A 25,418-nucleotide genomic window follows, 5' to 3' on the forward strand; every position below is an offset into this window, starting at 1 on the left:
AAGGTTCCAAGTGCTGGCAAATGGGACTAGATTAATTCAGGATATCTGGTCAGCATGGACAAGTTGGACTGAGGGATCTGTTTCCATGTTGTACACCTCTATGACTCTATGACATTTGTAAAATTTTGATTATTATAAATGGGTCAACACTAAAGTAATTATAGTTAATTTTGATTATATCACGTTTATACGGTTGTGAATACTTTTTAAAGAACCTTTAAGAGAATACCTGATAGAAAATACTTTTTAAAATATTGAAAATAAAAAGTGTAGATTCACTAAATTGTCAGAAATGGTGTTAGGTTGATTACAGGTAACATGAAGATGACGGACCGAAAAAGCTCCTTTGATAACCATTCCACAAATCAATTTATAATTCACCAGGATTCCTTGACTGTGAACCACGCCCACCGGTTGCTAGGAGAGCACCCGACTGCCAATCAACAAGTCTCCGCCCACCAACGACAGCACACCACCAATCAACCGTGCGAGACCCACCCATCACGTGACCGGTCGCATGTCAATCATGAAGGAACGCGCCTGTGGGCGGTCTCAGATATGACGTCGTTTCTGGGAACTGCCAATCAATTTAGGGCGCCGGGCCAGGAAACGGATGTTGTCATCACGTTCCCAGCGGGCGCCGGGCTGTGAGGGACAGCGATGGCGGCGAGGGATGGTAGGTAGCGGTTACGGCCGAGTGCTGAGCTAGGTATCCCGGTTCTGTCTGCAGAGAGACACTGCTCTCCTTGCTGTGCTGGTTGGTGCTGCATATGCATTCTCCCATTGTTGGGGTCCCACTATCACGAGATGTGTTGAACAGAGACTCGAGGCCCAGTGCGATCAAGATGCAATCATTTGAGGAGAGCGGAGTTATCAGGAGACCAGGGTGCGAGGGATGTGTGGTGGGGCGGTGAGCTTGGAGACCCGGGTGTGAGGGATTTAGCTATGAAGGTGTTCTGGTGGGAGACCAAGGTGCGAGGCATTTGGCACGGGCGTTGTGGAGAGGGTGTATGAAGCCCCAAGATGTGAGTGTTTCTGAGGTGGGTTTGGGGTGGACACCGAATGAAAGGAATCTTTTTTAGGTGGAGGGTAGACGTTGTTGGACGATAAGGTGCAAGGTAGCAGTGTATGAGGATGGTGTTGAGCTGGAGATCAGCATATGTAGTTGAAAATATTGACATCTTTGCTTGCTTCTCTGTATAACAAAGTCATTGTAGGCAGGATGTCGTCTCAGCTGAAGTTCTTTGATGCAGTTATGGAAAGTTCAGGACATTTTCAATTCCTCGAATTTTTTCTGAGGAAATGTTCTGTTATTTTGGATATTGTGTATGAGTGCTTTGGGACAGTACAGATTGACTATGACGGCAGGTGATTTTGAACTTCTGGTCCCCAAAACATAGGGAATTGGCACTGAGGAAGAGGGTTTTCATCATCAGATGTCTGGGTCTTTTGTAGAGATTGATTTTTGTCATAGAGCTGTATTACATGAAAACTGATCCTTTGGTTCATGCTGATGAGCTATCCTACCTAATCTAGTCCCATTAGCCAGCACTTGGCCCATACCTCTCTAAATCTTTCCCATTCACATACCCATCCAGATACCTCTTAAGTGTAATTTTACCATCTGCCTTGACTTCCTCTGACAGTTCAATCCATACACGCACCATCCTCTTGGTGCAAAAAAGTGTCCCTTTTAAATTTTTCCCCTGTCACCTGTCTAGTTTTGGGCTCCCCCACCCTGGGAAAAATACTTTACCTATGCCCCTCATGATTTTATAAACCTCTACGGTCACCTCAGTTTCTGACGCTCTAGGGAAAATAACACCAGCTTATTCACCCTGTCTCTCTTGCTCAAACCCTTCAACCCTGGCAAAAACCTTGTAAATCTTTTCTGAACCTTTGAGTTTCAAAACCTCCTTCTTTAAAGGAAGGAGACCAGAACTGCACACAATATTCCAAAAGTCGCTTAACCACTGTCCTGTACAGCGGTAATACAACCTCCCAACTCAATGCACTGACCAATACCAAACACCTTCACTATCCTATCTACCTGGGACTCTACATTCAAGGAACTATGAACATACACTCCAAGATCTCTTTTATTCAGCAACACTTGCAAAGATCTTATCATGATTTGCTATTGAATGTTGGAATTTTGCAGCCATAGACATGCCAGATTTAGAGGAATTCATAGTGTTCTGAGCAGTTCACATGTTTTAAGGGCAGCAGCTGTTGAATGAAGTCTAAGGTTTGAATTTGAGAAACAGTAACCAATTTTGTCAGTTGTGTGAGGTTTCTTTAAGTGTGTTTTCTGTGAGTTGCTCAGTTTACTGGTGTAATTAAAAATGAACAATAGGTTTCTGACCTCTAGTTAAAGAGAATAGGCAGAGATTGTGAAGGATACCAAAGAAAGTTAAGGTGATAGGTGTGTAATGACATACTTATGAAAACAACCATCAGAATAATCAGCTTGGATGATGAAAATGTTCAAGTAATCTGTCCAGTCTGTCTCATATTAGCTTAGATCTGGATGTCATCAGCAATGCCTCTTGCCACAGTAGACAGAAAACAAACCCCTGTGAAATACCAGGGGACTGCAGTAACTTGTATAAATAACAGCACTTATGCCACCTTTGCCTACTTCTGTAACTTGAGATCCTTAAAAATGAAACTTTTTTTTTGGAAGTTATATGGTGAATCCAGACTTGCTGCATGTTCCATTCTGTTTGAGGTCATTGATTCAAAGGCATAACATCCTGGTTTCTGGCCCAAATATTTTCAATACCCTCCAAGGCACACGGTTGTTCTCTAGTTAACAATAGAATTGAAGACCTGTATAGGTACTTATAATAATTGGATTGTTATGAAAGCAAAGGTCACAAAAACTGGTTAATATAAAACGTCTGAAGAAGAGAACAATGTTTGGGTGGAGGGTGGTTTGAAGATTTTTATTTAATGTGTCCCAGTATTAATTTGTATAGAGTAGTCATTCCTTGTCTGAACAAAACTGGGTCTTGCTGGCATGCTTTAAGAAGAAACAGAACCACAAGGAGAATAGGATAGAAATATTATTTCAAAAGTGAACTTGCGTTATGGTGAGTTCTGCAGTGTGCCCATATTTGCTTCCCAGATCAGTATGTGTTAAGCTGAAAAAGATGATTGGTATAAAAACAAAAAGCTGTTAACAGTCAGCACCCAAGGCAGCATCAACATTTCTTGTTGATAGCCTTTCAATGAAACAGATGTATATGTGATGAATTTCAAACAGTCACGTTGAAGGGGAAAGCAGGAAGGAGAAGAGCAAAAGAACAGGCAGATCTGTAATTGACTGGCAGGAAGGAAAGACTGGATTTGAATGCTTGGGAAGAGATCAGGGGAGTTTGTCCTTGTGCCAAGAAAAAAAGTAGTGACCAGATCATAACATAATTAGGTTTGAAGGAGCAAGGAGAGAATTCAAAAGTAAGGAAATTCCAGAACTGGGACTCAGGCTTTGGTGGAGTAATTGAAGTCTGATTTGTAATTGCCCAGAATTGGAGCAGAGCTAAAATCTTGGTATATTGTAGGATGAGAAGGTGAGGCAGAGGTTTTAGTAAAAATTAACAAGGATGAGAATTTTACAACTATTTAATCACTGCACTGTTTCAAATGTTACTAGTGATCTGTAGCTTTAGTTTAAACAGTTAGAATAGTTCTCTGTATAATAACTGATCTGGCATGCAGATCTCCAGCAACATGTGACTGGAGTGTCAACCAAAAAAATGAGCTGATGTCTTGAGGTAAACCTTGGATCCACAGCCTTCTAATATGGGTGCTCCCACTTTTAAACAAAGTTAACCCTTTCATTCTTTGAATAAGTCACTTCAAATGATAAAAAAAAATCACCTAAATCATTTGTGAAAGCTTTGAGTTGTAGCAAAGATTTGAGAGAATAGGACAAAATTAAGCAAACTTTCCAAATTTTCAAGTAAATTGTATATTAACTTTTAAAATGAGAAAATTACATCTTCCCCCATCCCACAGCTATTTATGTTTAAGGCGGTTCATTTATCAATTGTTTCTAGAACTAAATAAGTTTTTTTTATTTTGTTTAAACAGGGAAGAAAGTCTGAATGAATGTTTTCAACTTACGGAGAGCAACCGTTCTCTGCTATTTGGAAGTGATCAGAATTTTATCAATAAATGATGTCGTCTTGCATGTTGCTGCTGGATTAGATTCATGTGTAAGCATTGCATATTAGGAGGGAGATTATGTTTAAGAGCTGTCTGGAGCTAATTTAACGAATGTGCACCATTGACCAGTAGCTTATTCTGGCAACTTAATGTGTGTTGTCCCCCTGTGCGCACCCCTCACCACCCCCATCCCCATCCCACAGAGCTGTCACAGCTAAAGTTGGACTTATCCTTGCCTAGAACATAAAGATGTTTTGTTGGGAAACTATAACGGTCAAGTTTTTGAGTTGTTGGAAGGGATTTTTACTTTTTAGCTTTATAGCACATTTCAAATGCCTATGTAAGTTTTATAATCCTCAAATCTATTCTGATGGCAGTGAATTGACAGACTGTGGGGTCTGTGATTGTTGTCGAGGCATGCATGTAGGCCAACAGAACATGAGAACTCTATCTTTCCATTGAATCATGCATTGGGATCTCATAATACTTTGTATGAAAGATGGCACTTGTGATAATGCAAACCTAAGCAATTGTATGTAGTCCAGAACTGATGCATGGCAAAAAAAGGCCATATGAGCAACTGTAAACCCACATCCTTGCTTCGATGTTGGTTTGACTATTGAAGCTCCTATATTTTACAGCAAGTATATACCCTATGTTTATTTTAGAATGCTAATTGGATAAGGAATGTTTAGCACTTTAGAAGGGAGGCTGTCCCTTTCTGTTGACATTGAGCTCTTTCAGTTTGGCGCTCTATAGCTAAATACCAAAAAACTGACATGGAAAATTTAGTTAGTAGGCTGTCTTATATTTTTGTTTGAGCATCTTCTAATGCTTTAAATTAGAGGCTAAACATCCCTTTTCAAACAGTGCTTTCCAAATACTATCACAGGCCTGTACTGTACCAACTGATTTTTTTTTTGTAATTAATCTCTGCTAGAAATAACACGTTTCTGTAGTGATGTTTGTGAGCAGTTGAAGCACAGCTAGAGAAGGGTCTTTATAATATGTAAGCTGCATGGGAAGTTTTGTACCTGATACTGGTAGAGGTGTACTCTGCTGGCTGCATGGATGTTACAATTCTTTTTGTATTTGTGGATGTTTTGCTTTCGTCTTTTGCGTTTTTGATCTTTGGCTATTTTTGTAGGTAAGTTGGATGATGGAAGTGGCACAGCCTTGCCCTGGGCCTGCTATTAGTCTGCAAGCTGACCTGTATGAACCAATGATACGCAAACATTGACTTATTGATTTATTTGACTGGAGGGGATAGTAATTGGGTTAAATGTTAAAAAAATTAATCTTCCATGCGATTGACTGCTGTAAGATATCAGATCAAGATGTGGACTTAATGCAGGTACTGTCTTGGTCATTCTACCTTAGTTTTGTTTAATTTAGTTGGTAATTTAACAGAGGTAATTTACGAATTGAAGAACCCTTCAGCAATGCGTATTTGATTGCTAGGCAGTATTATGGTATTTCGAAGTGGCCAATTGTGGGAGAATATAGTTTAATGTGAGTTCCATAAGCAATTTCCATTGTAATGTAGCAATTTAACAAGAAAGTTGACAAAAAACTAACAGGAATTCTGGTTCTGCGGATGTGAAATTGACACCAGTTTTAATATTTTATAGATTCACTTGAATTCTGATGTTCAGATAATTAATAACTTTCGTTTTCTTTTCATGCTTGATCGTAGGGGCAGACAGTAGTGGAATGGAAACAGAGATTTGCAAAGACATCACCATTCAGAAAGAGAAACCAAGCTGTGGGACTGCTGGTGACGGAGATGCTCAAACTTTGCTGACTGAGCAAATGGAGAATGAGAATGCACTTCCTCAAACTTCAGTTAGCAATGGTGGAGAGTCAAGTGCAGAAAAGGAAATGGTCGACCTGAAAATTATTTGGAACAAAAACAAATATGATTTGAGAGTTCCATTGGATAGTACAGGTGCAGGTTTGAAAGAGAAGATTCACACACTCACAGGTGTGTTTTACTGGAGCGGTTTGGTTCATATTAACTTTCCTGTCATGTTCTGCAGTTGAGGATCACAGATGACAGATGGTTGGATAATGCTAAACCTTAGTATACTGGGGAAAATGCTGGAGTGTCATTTTTGCCATTAATTGTCCTGAATTATATAGCATATACAGTACAGAAAGTGAATTCAGTTCAGTCTTTGGTGTTCTTGCTTCACACAAGTCTATTTTCATCTCACATTATCTCACTATCATTTTACCCTTTTATTCTTTTTCTCCCTTGTCTGTATAGCTTTCTCTTAAACAATCCATGCAATTTTCATGTGTTGTGCAAATATATACATGTAATTTAAATTCCACTTTTTCAACCTCGTCTTGGTGAAGAAGGTTCTCCTGAATTGCTGTTTGGATTTGAAGACCTTGTATATCTTGAATGGAGAGAACTCCTTTAAGTTACAGGAAGCAGGTTTTCTCTCTAGTCCTTGATACTTGTGTGGTCATTTCTCTCTCCCATTCAAAAAGGTACTGAGTTAATTGGATTTTCATTGTTGCAAACTAAATCAGAAGTTTGATTGCTACTATATAATGTTGTGCATTGTTAAATAGTTCATCAATGTATCTTGCCCTTGTTTTAATGTAAAAAATGAGGTCTGCAGATGCTGGAGATCACAGCTGCAAATGTGTTGCTGGTCAAAGCACAGCAGGTTAGGCAGCATCTCAGGAATAGAGAATTCGACGTTTCGAGCATAAGCCCTTCATCAGGAATTGTTTTAATGTAATCCATCATCATGGAGATATTTTTCTCAGTAATTTACATATTTGGCACAAGAGTACAGTACAAAATACTGACTTGTGTATTAATTTGCTGTTTTCTTAGTCTTGTGTCAAGATCTTGAGTACCATTAAGGGAAACAGAAGTATTTATGCTGGTGCAGTTGTTATTCTGACCCTTGACTGTGCTCTACTGTCTCACCTTTTGCTGTAATTACCCAAGAGATGTTGATGGAGCATTTTGTTACATCTAAGTTGTGCTGTAGTTACCTTGAGAGAATGATTGTGCAGTATAGAAAGAGATTTAGTCTGTTTTCAGCCCATGCCTTAAAAATATTAAGTGCAGCTATAGAGGCAGCCTTGGGATATCATGCTGTGCTGGTACCTCTCACCATTGCCATGGCAGGCACATAGCACTTCTGCCTCACGGCCAGGGACCTGGGTTCAATTCCAGCCTCAGGCGACGGTCTGTGGAGTTTGCACGTTCTCCCCACGTCTTCGTGAGTTTCCTCCGGGTGTCACAGTTTCCTCCCACAATCCAAAGATATGCAGATTAGGTGAATTGGCCCTGCTAAATTGCTCATAGTATCCAGGGAAGTGTAGGTTAGGTGCATTAGTCAGGGGTAAATGTAGAGGGATGGGTTTGGGTGAGATACTCTTCGAAGGGTTGTTGTGGACTTGTTGGGCCAAATGGCCTATTTTCACACTGTAGGGATTCTATGATTCTTTGATATGAGAGATGTATAATGTTGGACAACTTGGGAGCAAGAGACCAGGGATGAGTAATTGTGTAGATAGCTCTGGGTGCAGGGGTTGGGGTGTAGATTTCATACCAGTTTTCTTATTTTCATTGATCCTGACCTGATTCTCACTGGTCATAATAACGATGAACATCTTCTCCCAATTTTTCAAGGATTGGACTAAGATCAATACTCCTTCCTCTTTGCAGGTCTCACTCCTGCTATGCAGAAAGTTATGCACAAGGGTCTGCTCCAAGAAGATAAAACTTTACGTGAAATTAAAGTGACAAATGGTGCAAAAATAATGGTAATCGGATCAACAATTAATGATGTTCTAGCGGTAAACACACCAAAGGAAGTGGTTCAACAAGAGGCCAAGGCTGAAGAGCCTAAAAAGGAACCCCTATGTAGGCAAAAGGTAAAGTGTTTTGTACAAAAAAAACCTACTGGATAATGTGAGCAGGAGGCTTTTTAGCTCCTTGAGGCTACAGCAGATCATTGAGTCTGCAACTGCAGTGGGGTCAAGCCACTCAGCCCCAGTGAGTCCATTGTCAGATCATAGCTGATCTGAAATTTTATCATTTACTATCAATGCTCCATCTTGACTCACCTATCCAACAAATTTTCATTTAGCTCAAAGTATATTATGGGAGCAAGCGAAGCCTGATTATCTCCATGTTGTCCATGCTAGACTGCTTTTCTGACTGCATGAATTCAAAGCAGCAGAAAGCCATTAGGCACCTCTAAGCTCTGCTTTTCAATAAGGTCACAGCTGATCTGATTGTGGCCTCACCACCACACTCATTCCTTCCTTCTCTTCCCAATCCCACACCCCCAAAAAAGTCATTGTTATTCAAGAATCATATCCAACTCTGCCTTTAAGAGTGTTCCATGCTCCTCCACATTCACTCTGGGGAACCGGTCTGAAGATACCTGACCCTCTGGAAGAAAATGTTACACTTAAATGGGAGGATTTTCTTATTTCTAAAATGTATACATTGGTTTTAGTCTCTCCCACAAGGGAAATACTTCCTTTTAAGTATCCACCCTGTAATGTTCTCTGAGTTTAATTCTTTTAAGCTTAAATAGATACAAGCCCAGCCTTTCCTCTTGCTACAATTCAACTGCGATTTTCTCCCGCCGACCATAAATTCAAGTATACGTTAAGTAAATCTCATCTGAATTGCTAATGCATTTAAATCTTTCCTTAAATAAGAAGACAATCCTTCTATAACTGTAGTCAAACATCCCTACTTTTATACTCTGTCTTATGACTCTCGGCAAGGGCATTCTGATGCCTATATATGTATGATTCTGTAATTTGCAGTTAAGTAAATGTGGTCATACTCCCTTTTCCTCTCACTATATTCTTCTGCCAAATGCTTTCTCTCTCACTCTTTATCCCCTTTGCAGACTACTTCTGTTCTCTCAACTTTTTTTCCTACCTCTCTTTGTATCGTCAAATTTAGCAACCATACATTTGGTACCTTCATTCAAGTAATTGAAAAAAGCTGTAAACAAATTGAACCTCAATCGGTGATTCTTGTGTACACCACTTGTCATCTCCCAACCTCAATGGCCCATTTATGCATGCCCTCTGTTAACTAATCAGTTACCTCTGCATGATAAATACTACCCTCTACACATGAGTTCTTATTTGCATAGTAACTTTTGTGGCATCTTGTCAACTACTTGCTGGAAATCTAACTACATGTTCACAGGTTCTCCTTTATCCCAAGTTCCTCAAGAACTCTAAATTAGTCAAACGTGATTTCTTTTCACACAACCATATTAACTCTACCTGATTTGCATTAAGATTTATGTCTTGCTAGACTCTCTTGCAGTTTGTGTTGAGCTAGTGTCGCTGTCTTCTCTAGTTTTGTGGATCAAGCTGCAGAAATAAAAGTGGATCTACTGAAACTCTACAGGATTCTTCATTAGCAAACTCCTCAGACTTTTACAACCCTTGGTCATTTTATATGCAACTCCCTGTGGGATTCATGTGTAGGCTGCAATTGGAGGATAGCTCATTGCTTTGGGTTATATGCATTTACAAGCCAGATATCTCTCCCTATCCTTTGCCAGACTGTAGTTCCTTCCATTGGTATCTAATGAAGGCACAATTGACATCTGGTCATTGGTTGAAGGAGAGAAAATAGGAACAGTCATAGAGATGTACATCATGGAAACAGACCCTTCGGTCCAACCCGTCCATGCTGACTAGATATCCCAACCCAATCTAGTCCCCTCTGCCAGCGCCTGGCCCATATCCCTCCAAACCCTTCCTATTCATATACCCATCCAAATGCCTCTTAAATGTTGCAGTTGTACCAGCCTCCACCACATCCTCTGACAGCTCATTCCATACACGTACCACCCTCTGAGTGAAAAAGTTGCCCCTTAGGTCTCTTTTAAATCTTTCCCCCCTCACCCTAACCCTATGCCCTCCAGTTCTGGACTCCCCAACCCTAGGGAAAAGATTTTGTCTCTCTCTTTATCCTATCCATGCCCCTCATAATTTTGTAATCTATAAGGTCACCCCTCAGCCTCCGACGCTGCAGGGAAAACAGCCCTAGCCTGTTCAGCCTCTCCCCCAGCTCAGATCCTCCAACCCTGGCAACATCCTTGTAAATCTTTTCTGAACCCTTTCACGTTTCACAACTCCTTTCCAATAGGAAGGAGACCAGAATTGCGCGCAATATTCGAACAGTGGCCTAACCAACGTCCTGTGCAGCTCCAACATGACCTCCCAACTCCTGTACTCAATACTCTGACCAATAAAGGAAAGCATACCAACGCTGCCTTCACTATCCTGTCTACCTGTGACTCCACTTTCAAGAAGCTATGAACCTGCACTCCAAGGTCTCTTCGTTCAGCAACACTCCCTAGGATCTTACCATTAAGTGTACAGGTCCTGCTAAGATTTGCTTTCCCAAAATGCAGCATCTCACGTTTATCTGAATTAAGCTCCATCTGCCACTCCTCAGCCCATTGGCCCATGTGGTCCAGATCCTGTTGTAATCTGAGGTAACCCTCTTCGCTATCCACGACACCTCCAATTTTGGTGTCATCTGCAAACTTACTAACTGTACCTCTTATGCTCACATCCAAATAATTTATGTAAATGTCAAAAAGTAGAGGGCCCAGTCCTTCAAGTCTGCTATGCCATTCAACTGAATACCCTGTTTACCACTTTTTCCCTATGTACTTTTATTACTTTAGCCCTAAGAACAACCTAACTCCTCCTTGAAGGCATTCATTGTTTTGGCCTCAATCACTTCTTTTTTTCCCTGTGGCAAAGATTTTCACAACCTCACTACTCCAAGAAATTACCCCTCATCTCCGATCTAAATGGCCTACCCTGGTCCTTAGATTGCAACCCCTTGTTCTCGGCATAAAGTAACTTTTCATAATTATAGAATGGTTACAGTACAGGAGACCAAGGTTAAAGTTCCAACTGCTCCAGAAGTGTGTAAAAACATTGCTGAACAAGTTGACTAGAAAATATCTAGAATAGTTACAGCAGAGAAGGGGCTTTTGGGTCTTTTCTGTTTGGATAGTTTCAAAAACTATTCAGCTCGTCTCACTCTCTCCATGTTCATGTAGTCCTACTTTTCAGATAATTGTCCATGTTTCCTTTTGAAGGTCTGCATTGAATTTGGCTCTGTTGCTTTCTCTGGCAGTGCATTTCAGGATTTAATTTTTAAAAAAAATTCTTTTCCCTCCTGCTGCCTTAGATTATTTTGCCATTAATCTAAAATGTCTCTGTAGTTCTTGACCATTCTGCTAATTGGAACCATTTCCTTTCTCTCTCTCAATTTTGACCTGGATCTGATGACTTTTGAGCACCTCTATCAAATTTCCTCTCCACCTTCAGTGATGAGAACAGCCCCAAGTTTACTAGTCTGTCCAGATATCTGGTTTCAAGGATTCTCAATCTTTCTGCAAACTCTCCAATGTCTTCATCCTTTCTGAGTGTCGCATCCAGAAGTTCTGTTGTGGCCAAACGTATGTTATATGAAGGTGGTTGATAACTCACTTTGTACTCTACCTCTAAATTAAATTTTCTTTTAAACATCTGTTTCTTATTATGTCCTGCCAGCTTCAAAGATTCCTGTGCATACACTTCCATATTTTTGCCTTTTTTAGAAATATATCCTTATGTTTGGTTGGAAGAACAAGGATAGGTATCACTTTACAACTTTTTGTATTGAATTTCATCTGCCATGTATCTCCTAAGTCCTCTCGCCATCCTCCTGTCAGTTCATTATACTCGTAGCTTTTACCATCTGCAAATTTAGAAATTGTACTTCATCACCTTCCTCTGCATGGGTGGGGGTATGATTTAGAGAAAGGAATTCATTACGCCGTCCAATGTTCTTAAATTTAAGCACTGTTGTAATGTAATGCCCACCCTTGGTGTACACTTTTTTTTCAAAAAAAAAAGGTGCTGCTTGTTTGCTTCCAGCAAAAATCTTTTGCACCGGTGGAAAGAAGGCTCCCAAGAGACTTTTTTTCTTGTTGAAGATTCTCATTCTAAGGGGCATGGATAAACTAAACTTAAATAAAGCACACACTGGCTGTGGCACATACTTTAGCTCAGGGAGGTAGATACCTGGAATAGATTGCCTAAAGGAAGTAATTTGGGTTTGGAGGGATATGGACCAGGTGCTGGCAGGTGGGACTGGATTGGGTTGGGATATCTGGTCGGCATGGATGGGTTGGACCAAAGGGTATGTTTCCATGCTGTACGTCTCTGACTCTGGTCTTGGACAGAACTTGATGAAGTTGAGTAGTTTGTTTTTAGTATTGTTCTGAGGCAGTTTAGGATGCAATTTATTGAACTTTGGGATTGTTAAGATGTACCTTATGTATGTTCCTGCAGTTCACAGGAAGGGGTTCAGTAAAATACAACTGAGTGCTCTTTTCCACCACACTATCATTGGGGGAAATACTTTCAGACTGGCGTTTCAAGTGAGTTTACTTAGCTGTGTCTTTGACGTCCTATGATTTCATCGGCTGCTTTTTTCCTTCTAGCAACACAGGAAAGTGTTAGATAAAGGAAAACCGGAAGATGTCATGCCATCCATTAAAGGTGTTAAGGTAAGTTGCTGCATTTGGTGTTTGCTGTGCTTTGTGAAAGATCCTTGGTGTTTCTACCTGTTGCCTATGATCGATAAGGATCTGCCTTGTTTATAAATTGAAAATTATGGGTTCAAGATCTACTGAAGATATTTGAGTGCAAGTATCCATGCTGACTCTCAGTACTGAGGGAGTTTGCCATCTTTGAGCTATAGATCTCTCCACTGGTTGTGAAAAATCTCCTGAGATTTTTTTCCTGGCTGTAATAGGAAGGGGAGTTCCTGCTGATAATTTGTAAAATATCTTTTGAAAATCCAGATATATCGGAGAGCTTGCGGAAGGTTGCAAACCAAAGAAAATCACTGACTGAGAAATCTGCCCGTCACTGCTGATCTTTTTACTCATGAGAATTTTCAGACTGTACGCACAGCTAAGCCTCATTTAGAGTACCTCCTCAAAAATTGCAGAGACAAACGTAGGGTAAAGCTTTTTTTGACACTGACGGCTCTAGGACATCTCTGCAGCAGTAACTGAGTAGTGTCCTTGGTTTAACCATCTTTAACTACTTCATCAATGACATTCCCTCCATCATAACATCATCACCATTCACAAATCCTCACACTGGAGCAGTCCATACCAAAATGCAAAAAGATCTCGACAGTATCCAAGCTTGGTCTCTTAAATGATAAGTAACATTTGTGCAGAACAAATGGCAGGCAGTGATTATTTTCAACAAGAGAATCTTAACTCTTGCACCTTGACATTCAGTAGTATGACACTGATTCCCCTGGAGGTTACTATTGACCTGAAATTCAACTGGATTAACCACGTTAAGTATGATTGCCTCAGACCTGTTCTTGTAGCAATGAAAACCAAGAGCTGCAGATGCTGTATATCAGAAACAAATAGAAGTTGCTGGAAAAGCTCAGCAGGTCTGGCAGCATCAGAACTGCTGAGCTTTTCCAGCAATCTGTTTCTTTTGAGGCAATGATTTATTAGTAACTTACCCTCATGATTTGCCAAAGCCTGTCCACAAGGCACATGCCAGGAGAATGATGGAATGCTTCCTACTTCCCTGGTTGATTACAGCTCTAACAACAATCAAGCTTGACATCGGAACAAACCATAACTGCAAATGTACAGACCCTCTATCACTGCTACTCAGCAGCAGAATGTACCATCTACAAGATGTGCTGAAGAATTTCACCAAGTTTCCATTTGCTTCCAAACAAATGACCATTGCCAACTAGAATTGCAGGATGGCAGATACATGAGAACATCATCTGCAAGTTCCCTTCCAAGTTACTCAAGGTCCAGGCTTGCAACTATATCACTATTCCTTCTGTGTCACTGAGTCAAATTGTAGAATTCCCTCCCTTTAATATGTGTAGGTGTACCTATACCAAATGGACTGTAGTGGTTCAAAAGGCAGCTCACAACCATCCATTAGATATGGGCAGTAAATACATTGAAGTTTTTTAAAAATTCCATGAAGCACTCCAAAATTGGCTGTTGAATAAAGGTCCTTGCATGCTTTTGTCTACTATAACCCCCCCACCCTGAACCCAAGTAGGCTGTATTGGTGTGATTGTCTACAAAGGCAGTTTAATTTGTTGTATCTAAGTTTGTAACTTCCATTTTGCAATTTGGCTCCCCTAATGGTTGAGATTTGTAATTCTTGGAAGTGCTCACTCTAATGTGTTGAATGGGGGCAGTCTGATAAGCCACTTTATCCTTCAAAGGGCTGTGATACTAACTCGTTCACCCTGAACATTCTGCAGGAGCGTTTACCGAGTGTACCGTTATCTGGCATGTACAACAAGTCAAGTGGAAAAGTAAGATTAACCTTCAAACTGGAGCAGGACCAGCTCTGGATTGGAACCAAGGGTGAGTGTTACAGTGCATATGTTGCTTTGATTTGATAGGTATAATCAGTAGGTTTGCAGATGACATTAAAATTGGAAGTGTGGTAGACAGCAAAGAAGGTTACATCAATGCAACGGGATCTTGATCAGATGGGTCAGTGGGCTGAGGAGTGGCAGATGGAGTTTAATTTTAGATAAATGAGAGGTGCTGCATTTTGGAAAGGCAAATCAGAGCAGGACATGTACACTTAATGGTAAGGTCACAGGGAATGTTGTTGAACAAAGAGACCTTGAAGTGCAGGTTCATAGCTCCTTGAAAGTGGAGTCACAAGTAGATAGGATAGTGAAGAAAGCTGTTGGTATGCTTTCCTTTATTGGTCAGAATGCTGAGTAGATGAGTTGGGAGGTCATGTTGTGGCTAAACATGACATTGGTTAGGCCACTTTCGGAATATTGCGTGCAATTCTGGTCTCCTTACTATAGGAAGGATGTTGTGAAACATGAAAGGGTTCAGAAAAGATTTACAAAGTAGGAGGATTTGAGCTACACGGACAGGCTGAATAGGCTGGGGTTGCTTTCCCTGAAGTGAGAGGCTGAGGGGTGATCTTATAGAGGTTTATAAAATCATAAGGGGCATGGATGGGGTAAATAGACAAAGTCTTATCCCTGTGGGCAGGGAGTGCAGAACTAGAGGGTATAGGTTTAGGGGGTGAGAGGGGAAAGATATAAAAGGGACCTATGGGGCAACTTTTTCGTGCAGTGGATGGTGCGTGTATGGAATGAGCTGCCAGAGGAAGCGGTGGAGGCTGGTTCAATTGCAACATTTTAGAAGGCATCTGGATGGGTGTATGAATAGGAAGCGTTCAGAGGGACATGGGCCAAATGCTGGCAAGCAGAACTAGATTAATTTACGATATCTGGTTGGCATAGACGAGTTGGACCAAAGCGTCTATTTCTGTGTTGTACATATCTAACGATGACTCATTGCTCTCTTTTGGAACAAACCTTGTATGTGGAATGATGCTTGCAGATCCATTCTGAGGAATTGTTAGAATATGCTTATGTAAGTGCAAATTGTTGCAGTGGAAGGTATCTGGCAGTTTTCTTTTCTGGTGTCACCCATATTTTAAATGGATTTTCTGGCTGATTTTTTTTTTAATTACTCCATCCTAAAATATAATAGAAAACAAACGAGCTGAGAGCAATTGAAAAAAGTCGGTAAGTGAGATTAATTGGATAATTGGTTGAAAGTGTTCTTGGGAACAATAGCTAAATGGACTCCCTTAGTACAAAAGATTTTGTGGGTGACCATTGTTTTATTTTTTAACAGAGAGAACAGAAAAAATCCCTATGGGCTCTATCAAAAATGTGATCACTGAACCTATTGAAGGACATGAAGACTATCACATGATGGTGAGAACTGAGCCTAGTACCTGATGAGTATGGAGGGCATAGGGTTTCTGGATAATTGGGTGTGTAGGTCTATAATTAATATGCACAAATGTTTTGAGGGTTTACTGAATTATTATGGAATCTGTGGCATATTTGGTTGAGCTGAGATGCTTGGAAGGTGGGAGATGGGAGAGTGATCGGGTATAATGGAGTCTGGCAGAAGAAAATCATAGATGTTTGTATTGGATCAGTTGAAGGAAGAATAGAGTATGTGATGGAATGGGTAAAAATAATGACTGTAGATGCTGGAAACAAGAGTCTAGATTAGAGTAGTGCTGGAAAAGCACAGTTCAGGCAGCATCCGAAGAACAGTAAAATCGACGTTTCAGTCAAAAGCCCTTCAGTTGATTTTAATGCTCCTCAGATGCTGCCTGAACTGCTGTGCTTTTCCAGCACCACTGTAATCTAGACTGTGGTGGAATGGCAGTGCAAAAGATGTTCTTGTGTTGAAATGGAAATCGTGAAGTTCATATCAGAGATTGACTTGATATGGTAATACAGAAATGTTCACACTTTCAAACCCCCCCCGCCATCTTATCCTCTGTCTTGTTAGCACAAATATATGTGGACAACTCTCTGCCACTCTGTAACCAGTCACTAGGATGTACATGTCAGTGCAGCTTTTATGCATAGTTGGTAACTTCAATCCTTGTCTATTAATCTGTAATTAATGACTGGTCACTGACCACTTGCCATTCAATTCCCACTTGTCAAATTTAAAAAGTTACATGATGGCCACAATTGTCTGAAACTGTATTTCCCATCACTTCAACTTCTGAATACATCTGCATTTTGATAGGAAGACAAGGTAATTTCTATATAGTTTCCAGGAACAGTAGAAAAATATTCTGTTAAACTAATTGGCCTGTAGTTCCCTGCTTTCTCTCAACTTTCCTGAATGAAGGTTTGCATTTGCTATTTTTCAATGTACAGGCCCCTTCCAGATCTTCCAAATTTTGAAAGATTATAACTAATGCATCTGTCTGTGCTGACGCTATGTTTAATACCCTAGGATGCAAATGGTCAAGTTCTGCTTGACTTGTCAGTCTTTAAGCCCAATAATGTTTCTAGCACTCTTTTTTCCCACATGAAGTTCAGCTCTCCACATCACCTCTTGATTTTTATTAACCTTTGGAAGTTTTGTCTTCTGCAATAAACCAACCAAAAAAATTCGGCGGGTCGGTGTGGACTTGTTGGGCCGAAGGGCCTGTTTCCACACTAAGTAATCTAATCTAAATCTCCACTTTTGTTTTCCTATTTTTTTCAATTCCCCAGACTCCGTCTTTGGAGGACCAACATTAGCCTGAGTAACACTTATTTACTCTTATTTAATACTTCGGAATGCTACACTCTGTTCTTGTATTGCTAGCTAGCCTTCAAATTCTACATTGTCCTTTGCTACTTTTGCTGCCTAAATATCGTCTAATCGTCTGGGCTGGTCACATAATACTGTGTCTGCAAGAGCAGGTCAGAGGCTATGAATCCTGTAGCAAGTATTTCACTTACAGACTCCTCCAAAGCTTGTTCACTATTGACATGATGCAAGTCAGTAGTATGATGGAGTTATCCCTGTTTGAGGAGTTGCTTTCGTCCAGGTACTCCAGGAGCTTGACTCAATCTAGGACAAAACAGGCAACGTGGCCTTCTGGAATTTTGAGCTCCCTCATTCATCCAAAAAAAAATTCTTACCACGAGCTACCTATTACTACTAGACAATTAATAGTCCAGGTAATGTCTGGGGACCGAGGTTTCAATTCTGGCAGTTTGTGGAATTTAATTCCAGACTTTGTAAAATGGAATTTGAGTGTAACGATGACCATTAAACAGGTGTCAATTGCTAGAAATACTAATCTGTTTCAGTATGTCCTCTTTTTTTTTAAAAGAAAGAAATCTGTAGTCCTTACTTGATTTGGCTTACTTGTAACAACAGACCCAGCAATGTGGTTGGCTCTTAACTGCTTTCTGGGCACTTAAGGATGGGCAATAAATTTTAGCCTAGCCAGTGACACCCACATCCTGTGAATAGTTTAAAAAAAAACTGCACCTGGTTGAATGTCTTGTTATGGCATGGTGTTATGCTTAATTTGCCCATTAACCCTACAGTCTATATAGAGTCAAGAGCAAATGCTGTGAACGTTAGCACTAGGTAGTTGGCTTGATTCTTTCTTGATTATGCTCTCCTCACTTGCCATTAAATTCTTGATTTAACTCCCCTGCTTGGATGGTACCAGCTCCAAGGTGTCAAGGTCAATTTAATTGTTCGTCCTCTAGCCACATATTTCAACTCCAAGAATCCTTGCTGCTTACTCAAGCTGTATTCCTGCTAGTAAACTTAAGTACCAAAGAAACATGACGATAATTTCCTGGGCTTTCCACTTTCTCAAACAAATATTCAGAATAATAATTGAAGAAAATGGGAAGCAGTGTGCAAATGACAAAGTTTTAAAAGCTATTAGGTTGTGCCATCGAGAAAAGTGGAGTGTAGAAGAGGAAGAGAAGGTTTTCTCCACATTGCAAGTTTGTTTCTGTGTACAATTCAGTTATCGGGTATATCTAAAAGTTCTTTGCCTCCTTGGTAGACAGGTGGGATATTTCAGTTGAGTGGAGTCTGAAGGAAAGGGTTTTATTTTACCCATTGCTGTTAGGATGTTAAACCGCTCCCTTTTTCTAAAAAAAAAACCCTGTAGTTCAGAGGAGGATTGAGCTCTGCTGGTGATCTGGCCAGTATTACTTTCCTGACTCCACCAAAAAGAACAAAATAACTGGCTGTCTGTCATGTTGTCTGTGGATCTGCCCTTTGCATGTGCTGTTTTCCAGCCCAGCAGTAATGTGAAGTGATTTGAAATGCTTCAAAATTAGTTAATTTTGTATAGATGTTCTTTTGCAAGGTTTGTAGCTCGGGTTGAGGTTTAGGATGTAGGTTTGCTCACTGAGCTGTAGGTTTGATATCTAGACGTTTCATTACCTGGCTAGGTAACATCAGTGGTGACCTCCAAGTGAAGCGAAGCTATTGTCTCCTGCTTTCTATTTACACATCTATCCTGGGACAGGCTAAGCAAAGACATACCAGAGAATTCCTAGAGGCCTAGCACTCCAACCACAGCGCCATAAACAAACACCCAGATCTAGATACCATCTATCAGCCCCTCAGAAAATGAACAGGAAATGACATCACCACAAATCCCAGGAACCCCCATCCAGGATAAACAAATATAAATAGAAAGTAGGAGACAACAGCTATGTTTCACTTGGAGATTGCTATTGATGATACCTAGCCAGGTAATGAAATGTCTGGATAGCAAACCTACATCCTATAGATGTTCTTGTTTCTGTGGCTAAGATGGCTATTATACCTTTTTTTCACGTATGTTCCTAATGCAGTTCTAATCTCATTCATTGATTTTGTTTTTAATTGATTTTTTTCCAGGCTTTTCAGCTGGGTCCGACTGAAGCTTCATACTATTGGGTTTACTGGGTGCCTACACAGTATGTTGATGCAATCAAAGATACAGTTCTTGGGAAGTGGCAGTATTTTTGAATGTGCCTCCACCTCTGGCAGTGAAGGATGGACTGAAACCAAAGGACTATAAAACTGATTAATTGGAACTTTCTCATACTGGATTGTAATTCTTCCTTCCCTCTCCCTTCCCAACCCATGGAAGATGCCAACAATGATTTATAAAAATGTATTGGAAGATCCTCACCAGCAGCTGGAGGTGGTATGTCCAATCTGACTTTACCTTTGAACTTCAAATTTAAAAAAATCAAAGAAGGAAAACTCCAAATTATACGAAGTTCTGTAAGAGCCACAATTACTTGCAGGTTATGCACTAGAAGCATTATTGTATTTTCTGTAACATGGATAACCTCTCATCCAGGGCTGTATCTCTAATAGTACAGTGGGCCTCTACTTACTTGTACTCCTCGCTGCCTGGTCCGCCTATTGTGTGTGGATCTATTATATCAACTTCTATAAAGCTTAATTGGAGTGTTTATTTCTATAAACAAGCTTACATTACATGTCTGTTCTCAGGACATTTTACAGTCAGATGCCTTGTATTTAAATAACTTCTCCAGTTGTTTCCTTAGTATCTCAATGGCATTCTTTTGACTTGCCTTGTTTGCAAGATCCAAGGAAAAGGGAGAGTGCAAAGAGAAATTAGTGCACAGTGAATTCTGTTTGTCTGCCATCTTAACGTTAAAACTGGCTTTGCTAGTTAATTGCATTAATTTTTCCAGGCACAACACTATGCAATTAAGCGGAACCCACTGTACTTCCACTAATTTCTGTTGAGGGTTTTAAAAAACCATATTTGGGTGAACCATGTAATTGTACTGTATGTGCTGAGTTTTTTAAACCTGTTGCCATAATGCGGTACTGATTTTTTTTAAAGTTGCATGACCATTTCCACATCATTGGTTTTAATTTGTGTAGCTTGACGGGGCAGAGGATGATTCTCAAAGCATTTTGTCTCTGTTGGTAAGTTTCAAGATCTTTTTATTTTCTGACTTGAGCAGAGTTGTTCCCGGTAGATAGTTTTACCTGGGACCCCAAAATGTGGGAGTGATCGAGGATAAAACGTTCATTATTTTTAATGCTTGATGTTGAAGGATCTTCATTGTAGTGCCATATGCACCTCTTCTCTGGGTTATCCTGTCAGTCTGTTCTCATTATAAAGTTGGTAGTAAGCACTCAGCCAGTTCAGGTATTGTCATTTGAACAAATAAAAATAATTCCACGTTTTTAAATAACTTCAAAATTTAACCTGATTCTTCCTTCTCTTCCACCCCCGTCCTACGCTGTGAGCAAACTTTTCAACAATTTTGAAATGATAGAGCAGCAAACAATTTTCAAACTTAATTGGTACTTCCACTTGATGCAATACAATAGTCCGTGATAAGAGGTTATGTGGGTTTCCAACTTGTTTGCTGTGTAATTCAGTTTGAAGTGGTGAAAAGAGTTCTCGACTGTGGTAACCTCTCAAACTGAGGTATGTGCCACCAATTCACTTTGAAAATTTTCCAGAAAATGCATTGTTTAGAACAATGTAGATGATCTTTGCTTTGTGTCTAACCAGTGGTTGAAGCACTTCTAATATCCAGCATTGCATCTGGCCTGGGAGGTTTTGATAGGACATTGCAAAAGGAGTTTTACTCTGTACTTGTGTGCAGTGCCTACCTTGGAATTATTTATAAAAGTGCAGTAGAAGCTTCTTTCTGTACTGTTTGCTGGTAAGGATGACTGCACTTGTGGCAATAAATTGCAGTTTCTAATCATTGAGCTTTACTTGAATTCGTATAAGTCAGAGTGAAATATTTTGATTTAATGGGCTTTAGATAAAGTTTATAGATCATAGACCAGATAACTATGAAACGAGGTGCAATATTTAAGTGTAAATACCATCTTTCAACAAAATAAATCCTCTGCCCTGTTCTGGAATTTTCCATGTGTGGAAACTGATGCTATGGTTTAGATTGCAAAAGGTCATGCAGCTTTTAATACCACTTATCTTGCAGAATGCATGATTCAAGCACCCAAAGTATCTGGTGAACTGAGGGAGTTGACTTGGTTTTAGAGTTGCACTGCTTCTGATTTTAGTGCTGACCATTAGTTAGCCCAATGTTTAATTCTAAGACTAGTCTTTATTGCCAATTAAAGTTTGTTACTTTACAGTATTAAACTTGTGTTGTCTTTTGTGTATCTGTGGAATATCACCAGAACTACACTAAAAGCAAAAAAAGTATGCTGGAGAAACTCGACAGGTCTGGCAGAGAAAAACAGTTCATATGAGTGCAGTGTTCCAAAGAAGAAATTGAACTCCGATATGAACTGTCTCAAAAATGATACTAGACCTGTTTAATTTAACCAGCATTTTCCATCTTTAATTACAATTAAGAACTGCTGAGATTGGATTTGCTTCGCTTTTGTCTGATTTGCGGATGAATGGTGGAAACGGGCTCTCGGGATTGGCCTACGTGTGTTCCTACATTAGCTCGTTGCCAGTATTTTCTATTGGGTTGATGGTAATGTACAGTGGTGTGTGTTTGCGGAGTCAGCATGCTCCCGGAACAGGAAGTTACTGGAAGCTGTGTCTCCAACATTTACAAACAAAACAGCTCCACGTGTCAGAACTGTCACTTTCGTTTGCGAAGACCTAACCCTTGACGCGTTCCCGTTTCCGATTCGTCAATCCTAAAGTCCCGCCCACCGCTCCCTCTGTGTGATTGGTTACTGTCTCCGGGTCCCGTGGGCACTGTTGTCCGGTGTCTGTAATCACGTGGGTGCTTTACCCAATCCTGTCCGAATTCCTGCTTTGAGCCAATGAGCGAGGAGCGGGGTCGGCGCGTGCCCTCCCGGGCCGGATGTCCGCGCGCGCGCGCGCCCCCGAGCTGCGGGTTGTCCGCTGGCGGTTGGAGCCGCGAGCATGGGAGTGCGGTCATTTGCAGCGTTTCTTCACCACCAACCCTCCATCCCTCTGAGCGAGTGAGTGAGCCGGGCAGGCCATGGCTGAGTCCCGGGGGCTCCGAGCCCCTCTCTTGTTAGTTATCCTGTTGCTGGCGGTAAGGCAGGTGAGTGAGCCCGAAGGGACGGAGACCCTTGTCATGGCCGGAAATCTCAGACCGAAGCTTGAGGTCGGCTCCGAGGGGCTACCCGAACTGTGTGGGCATTGGCATTGGAGGGCAGGAGCTTGGCATTTTATTTTTCTCCTTGCGTCTTTGGCGGTCTTGAACATAATGAACCACGAGCAGGAATCTGGACTGCAATTATATTGTGTAGGGCATTGCGATGGGTGAATGCGCCCTGACTAATTCTTCCTGCTTGTTACTGTAGGTCAGCAAAGCGACTGTCTGTTGTCCTTATTGAATGTTTTGGGACAAAACAGAACATTTAACTTTTAAAGCACGACCCTTACTAAAAATAGCAGATATTTAAAAAGACAACTACTGGAAAAGATTTCCAAATATAAATGATTATAAGCTTGCCTCATTGTTGAATTGACCAACTGCGTTTCAGCCTCATTTTTGCAAGGGCATTTTTATTTGAATATCTGACACTCGTTTGTCGCTTGTTCTGATTTGTTCAGTATATCAAGTCGGAGGGCCACTGCTCGGGAACTTGGTTGAAAGTGGCTGACGGAAGACGGGGTGCAGGATGTTGGTCTGTCCAGACCCGGGCTTTTGCGTGGCAGAGGAGCAGGCTGAATGATGCTGACCTAGGTCAGTGTCCAGTACATGGCCAAAGCTATCCATAGCCTCATGGCTGTACATCTGTGACTATGACTCCAGTTCACGGCCCGAGAATGCACTGAATTGGTGGCTCATATTTGTCGTGGGTTTCCAGATGTACAGAACCCGTCTATCCAGAACTCTATGTTGACCACTGAGACACAACCCTGCGTCTGATCTTGTATCCCATAATTTGGCTGTGGAAATTTAGGTTTGAGCATTTTTAAAACAGCGCAAAGTGTTTGTTTTTCCTATGGGCTGTGCTATTGCACCTATCCACCCAGGTGTGCCTATCTTAAAGCAACAAGATCCCAATTGGATAAATCTTTCAATCTGGAGTGGAGAGTGTTGCATGTTGGAGTTTCATCCAGCAGACACTTAAGTCAGTACACAGTGTGCCAGGCCACGTGTAAGGGTCTGCATGCTGTATATTTTTAAAAGTATGTTTATCAGAGGGGTTAACAATTATTTTCCTTTGGTTTAGACACCAGCATGGTGATGCTATAAGTAGTATTTGAAGCACTAGTTGTGGTGCTAAATTCGGATGTAGCTTTTTTAGCTTTGATGGAAGATTTTTTGTGGCCTGGAGAAAAACTTTTGAAGTTTTAATTTGAATGTCTTTGCAGTCTTTTTCAATGCGCTGCTTTAAAACCTTTTATTGCACTTCAACTCCATGCTCCTGATCTTTAGGCACTCATTTGGTGGGGCAGGCATATCAGAACAACTCATGGGCTCCAAGGTCTGCTGTAAATTTTGCTGTTTGTTAATTTTTCTTAGGTGCACTCTGTCCAGAGATACTTGAACTTGGATAGGATAGTGCAGAGGGTATTTGGTGTGTTTTCCTTTTTTTTTATTGGTTGAAGCATTGAGTATAGGAATTAGGAGATCATGTTATTAGATTAGATTACTTAGTGTGGAAACAAGCCCTTCGGCCCAACAAGTCCACACTGACCCGCCGAAGCGCAACCCACCCATACCCCTACATTTACCTCTTACCTAACACTACGGACAATTTAGCATGGCCAATTCACCTGACCTGCACATCTTTGGACTGTGGGAGGAAACTGGAGCACCCGGAGGAAACCCACGCAGACACGGGGAGAACGTGCAAACTCCACACAGTCAGTCGCCTGAGTTGGGAATTGAACCCAGGCCTCAGGCGCTGTGAGGCAGCAGTGCTAACCACTGTACAGGACATTAATTGGGCCAGTCTTGAAATATTGTATGCAGCTCTCTCCCTCCTCTCTTTCCCCCCCTTCCCCCTGTAGAGGAAGGATATTGTGACCCTTGAAAGGGTTCAGATAAGATTTACAAGGATGCTTTCAGGGTTGGAGGATTTGAGTTATAGGGATGGGCTGCTTTCCCTGGAGCGTCTGAGGCTGTGGGGTGACCTTATAGAGGCTTATAAAATCATGAAGACCTGAATAGGATAAACAGTCTTTTCCCTAGGATGGGGAAGTCCAGAATGAGAGAAAATCGGTTTAGGGTGAGGGAAAAGATTTGAGAATTTTTTCACACAGCAGGTGATACGTGTATGGAACAAGCTGCCAGAGGAAGTAATGGATGCTGGTACAATTACAACATTGAAAAGGCATCTGAATGGATGTATGAATAGGAAGGGTTTGGAGGGAAAAGGGCCAAATGCTGGCAAATGAGATGAGATTAGTTTAGGATATCTGGTGAGCAATTTCTGCATCCATACTGTACAGCTCAGACTCTGGCTTGCCAGTGTGACCATCAAAGGGCAATTGCTATGAGAACTGACTGTCTGCTCTTTTCACGTGGTTACATCTGTGCTGGAGTATCCATGGACAGGGAGATTGTGTTCACTTACACAGGTGAAGGTCCAAGGGTACTGCAGGGGTTAAGGTTGATCACAGTGATAATTACCTTTTTTTAAACTACAAACAATTTTCCTTTAAGTTACAGTTGACCTTTTGGCTTTTGTTAGTGCTCCACTGGGCTGTCTAAATCACTTTTGAGTAGTGTGTTTTGGGGCGAGAAAAACTTTTTGAATGAGAGCTTTTTGTGTGCACTAGATTGAATGCTCTTGTCACATGACTGCAGCAGGATATGCGTGTAGGATAAAAAGAATTTGAAGTTGCTGTCTAGCCTCCATACTACTGGTTGCTTC

General features: G+C 41.0%; 2 protein-coding genes across 3 annotated transcripts in view; both read left to right on the forward strand.

Moving 5' to 3' along the window:
- The first annotated feature begins 623 nt into the window (after positions 1 to 623).
- Positions 624 to 21,738, forward strand: ubfd1 (ubiquitin family domain containing 1). 2 transcript variants are annotated; one of them, XM_060840275.1, is made up of 8 exons: positions 649 to 676; positions 4,096 to 4,220; positions 5,867 to 6,154; positions 7,868 to 8,076; positions 12,696 to 12,761; positions 14,522 to 14,627; positions 15,936 to 16,018; positions 19,485 to 21,738. In XM_060840275.1, exons 2-8 carry the CDS (start codon positions 4,217 to 4,219, stop codon positions 19,593 to 19,595), a joined length of 867 nt encoding a protein of 288 aa, XP_060696258.1. In that variant the 5' UTR covers positions 649 to 676; positions 4,096 to 4,216; the 3' UTR covers positions 19,596 to 21,738. The 2 variants fall into 2 exon arrangements, with proteins under 2 accessions (XP_060696257.1, XP_060696258.1); XM_060840274.1 differs by lacking the exon at positions 4,096 to 4,220 and having other exon boundaries at positions 624 to 676.
- Positions 21,739 to 22,453: 715 nt separating this feature from the next.
- Positions 22,454 to 25,418, forward strand: part of ern2 (endoplasmic reticulum to nucleus signaling 2) — a 124,218-nt gene continuing 121,253 nt past the window's right edge. Inside the window, exon 1 of the mRNA XM_060840737.1 lies at positions 22,454 to 22,627. Coding sequence (XP_060696720.1) covers positions 22,562 to 22,627 — 66 coding nt within the window. The 5' untranslated portion in view covers positions 22,454 to 22,561. The remainder of the gene's footprint in view (positions 22,628 to 25,418) is intronic.

This window comes from Hemiscyllium ocellatum, chromosome 20 (assembly GCF_020745735.1).
Source record: "Hemiscyllium ocellatum isolate sHemOce1 chromosome 20, sHemOce1.pat.X.cur, whole genome shotgun sequence".
Taxonomy (NCBI): Eukaryota; Metazoa; Chordata; class Chondrichthyes; order Orectolobiformes; family Hemiscylliidae; genus Hemiscyllium; species Hemiscyllium ocellatum.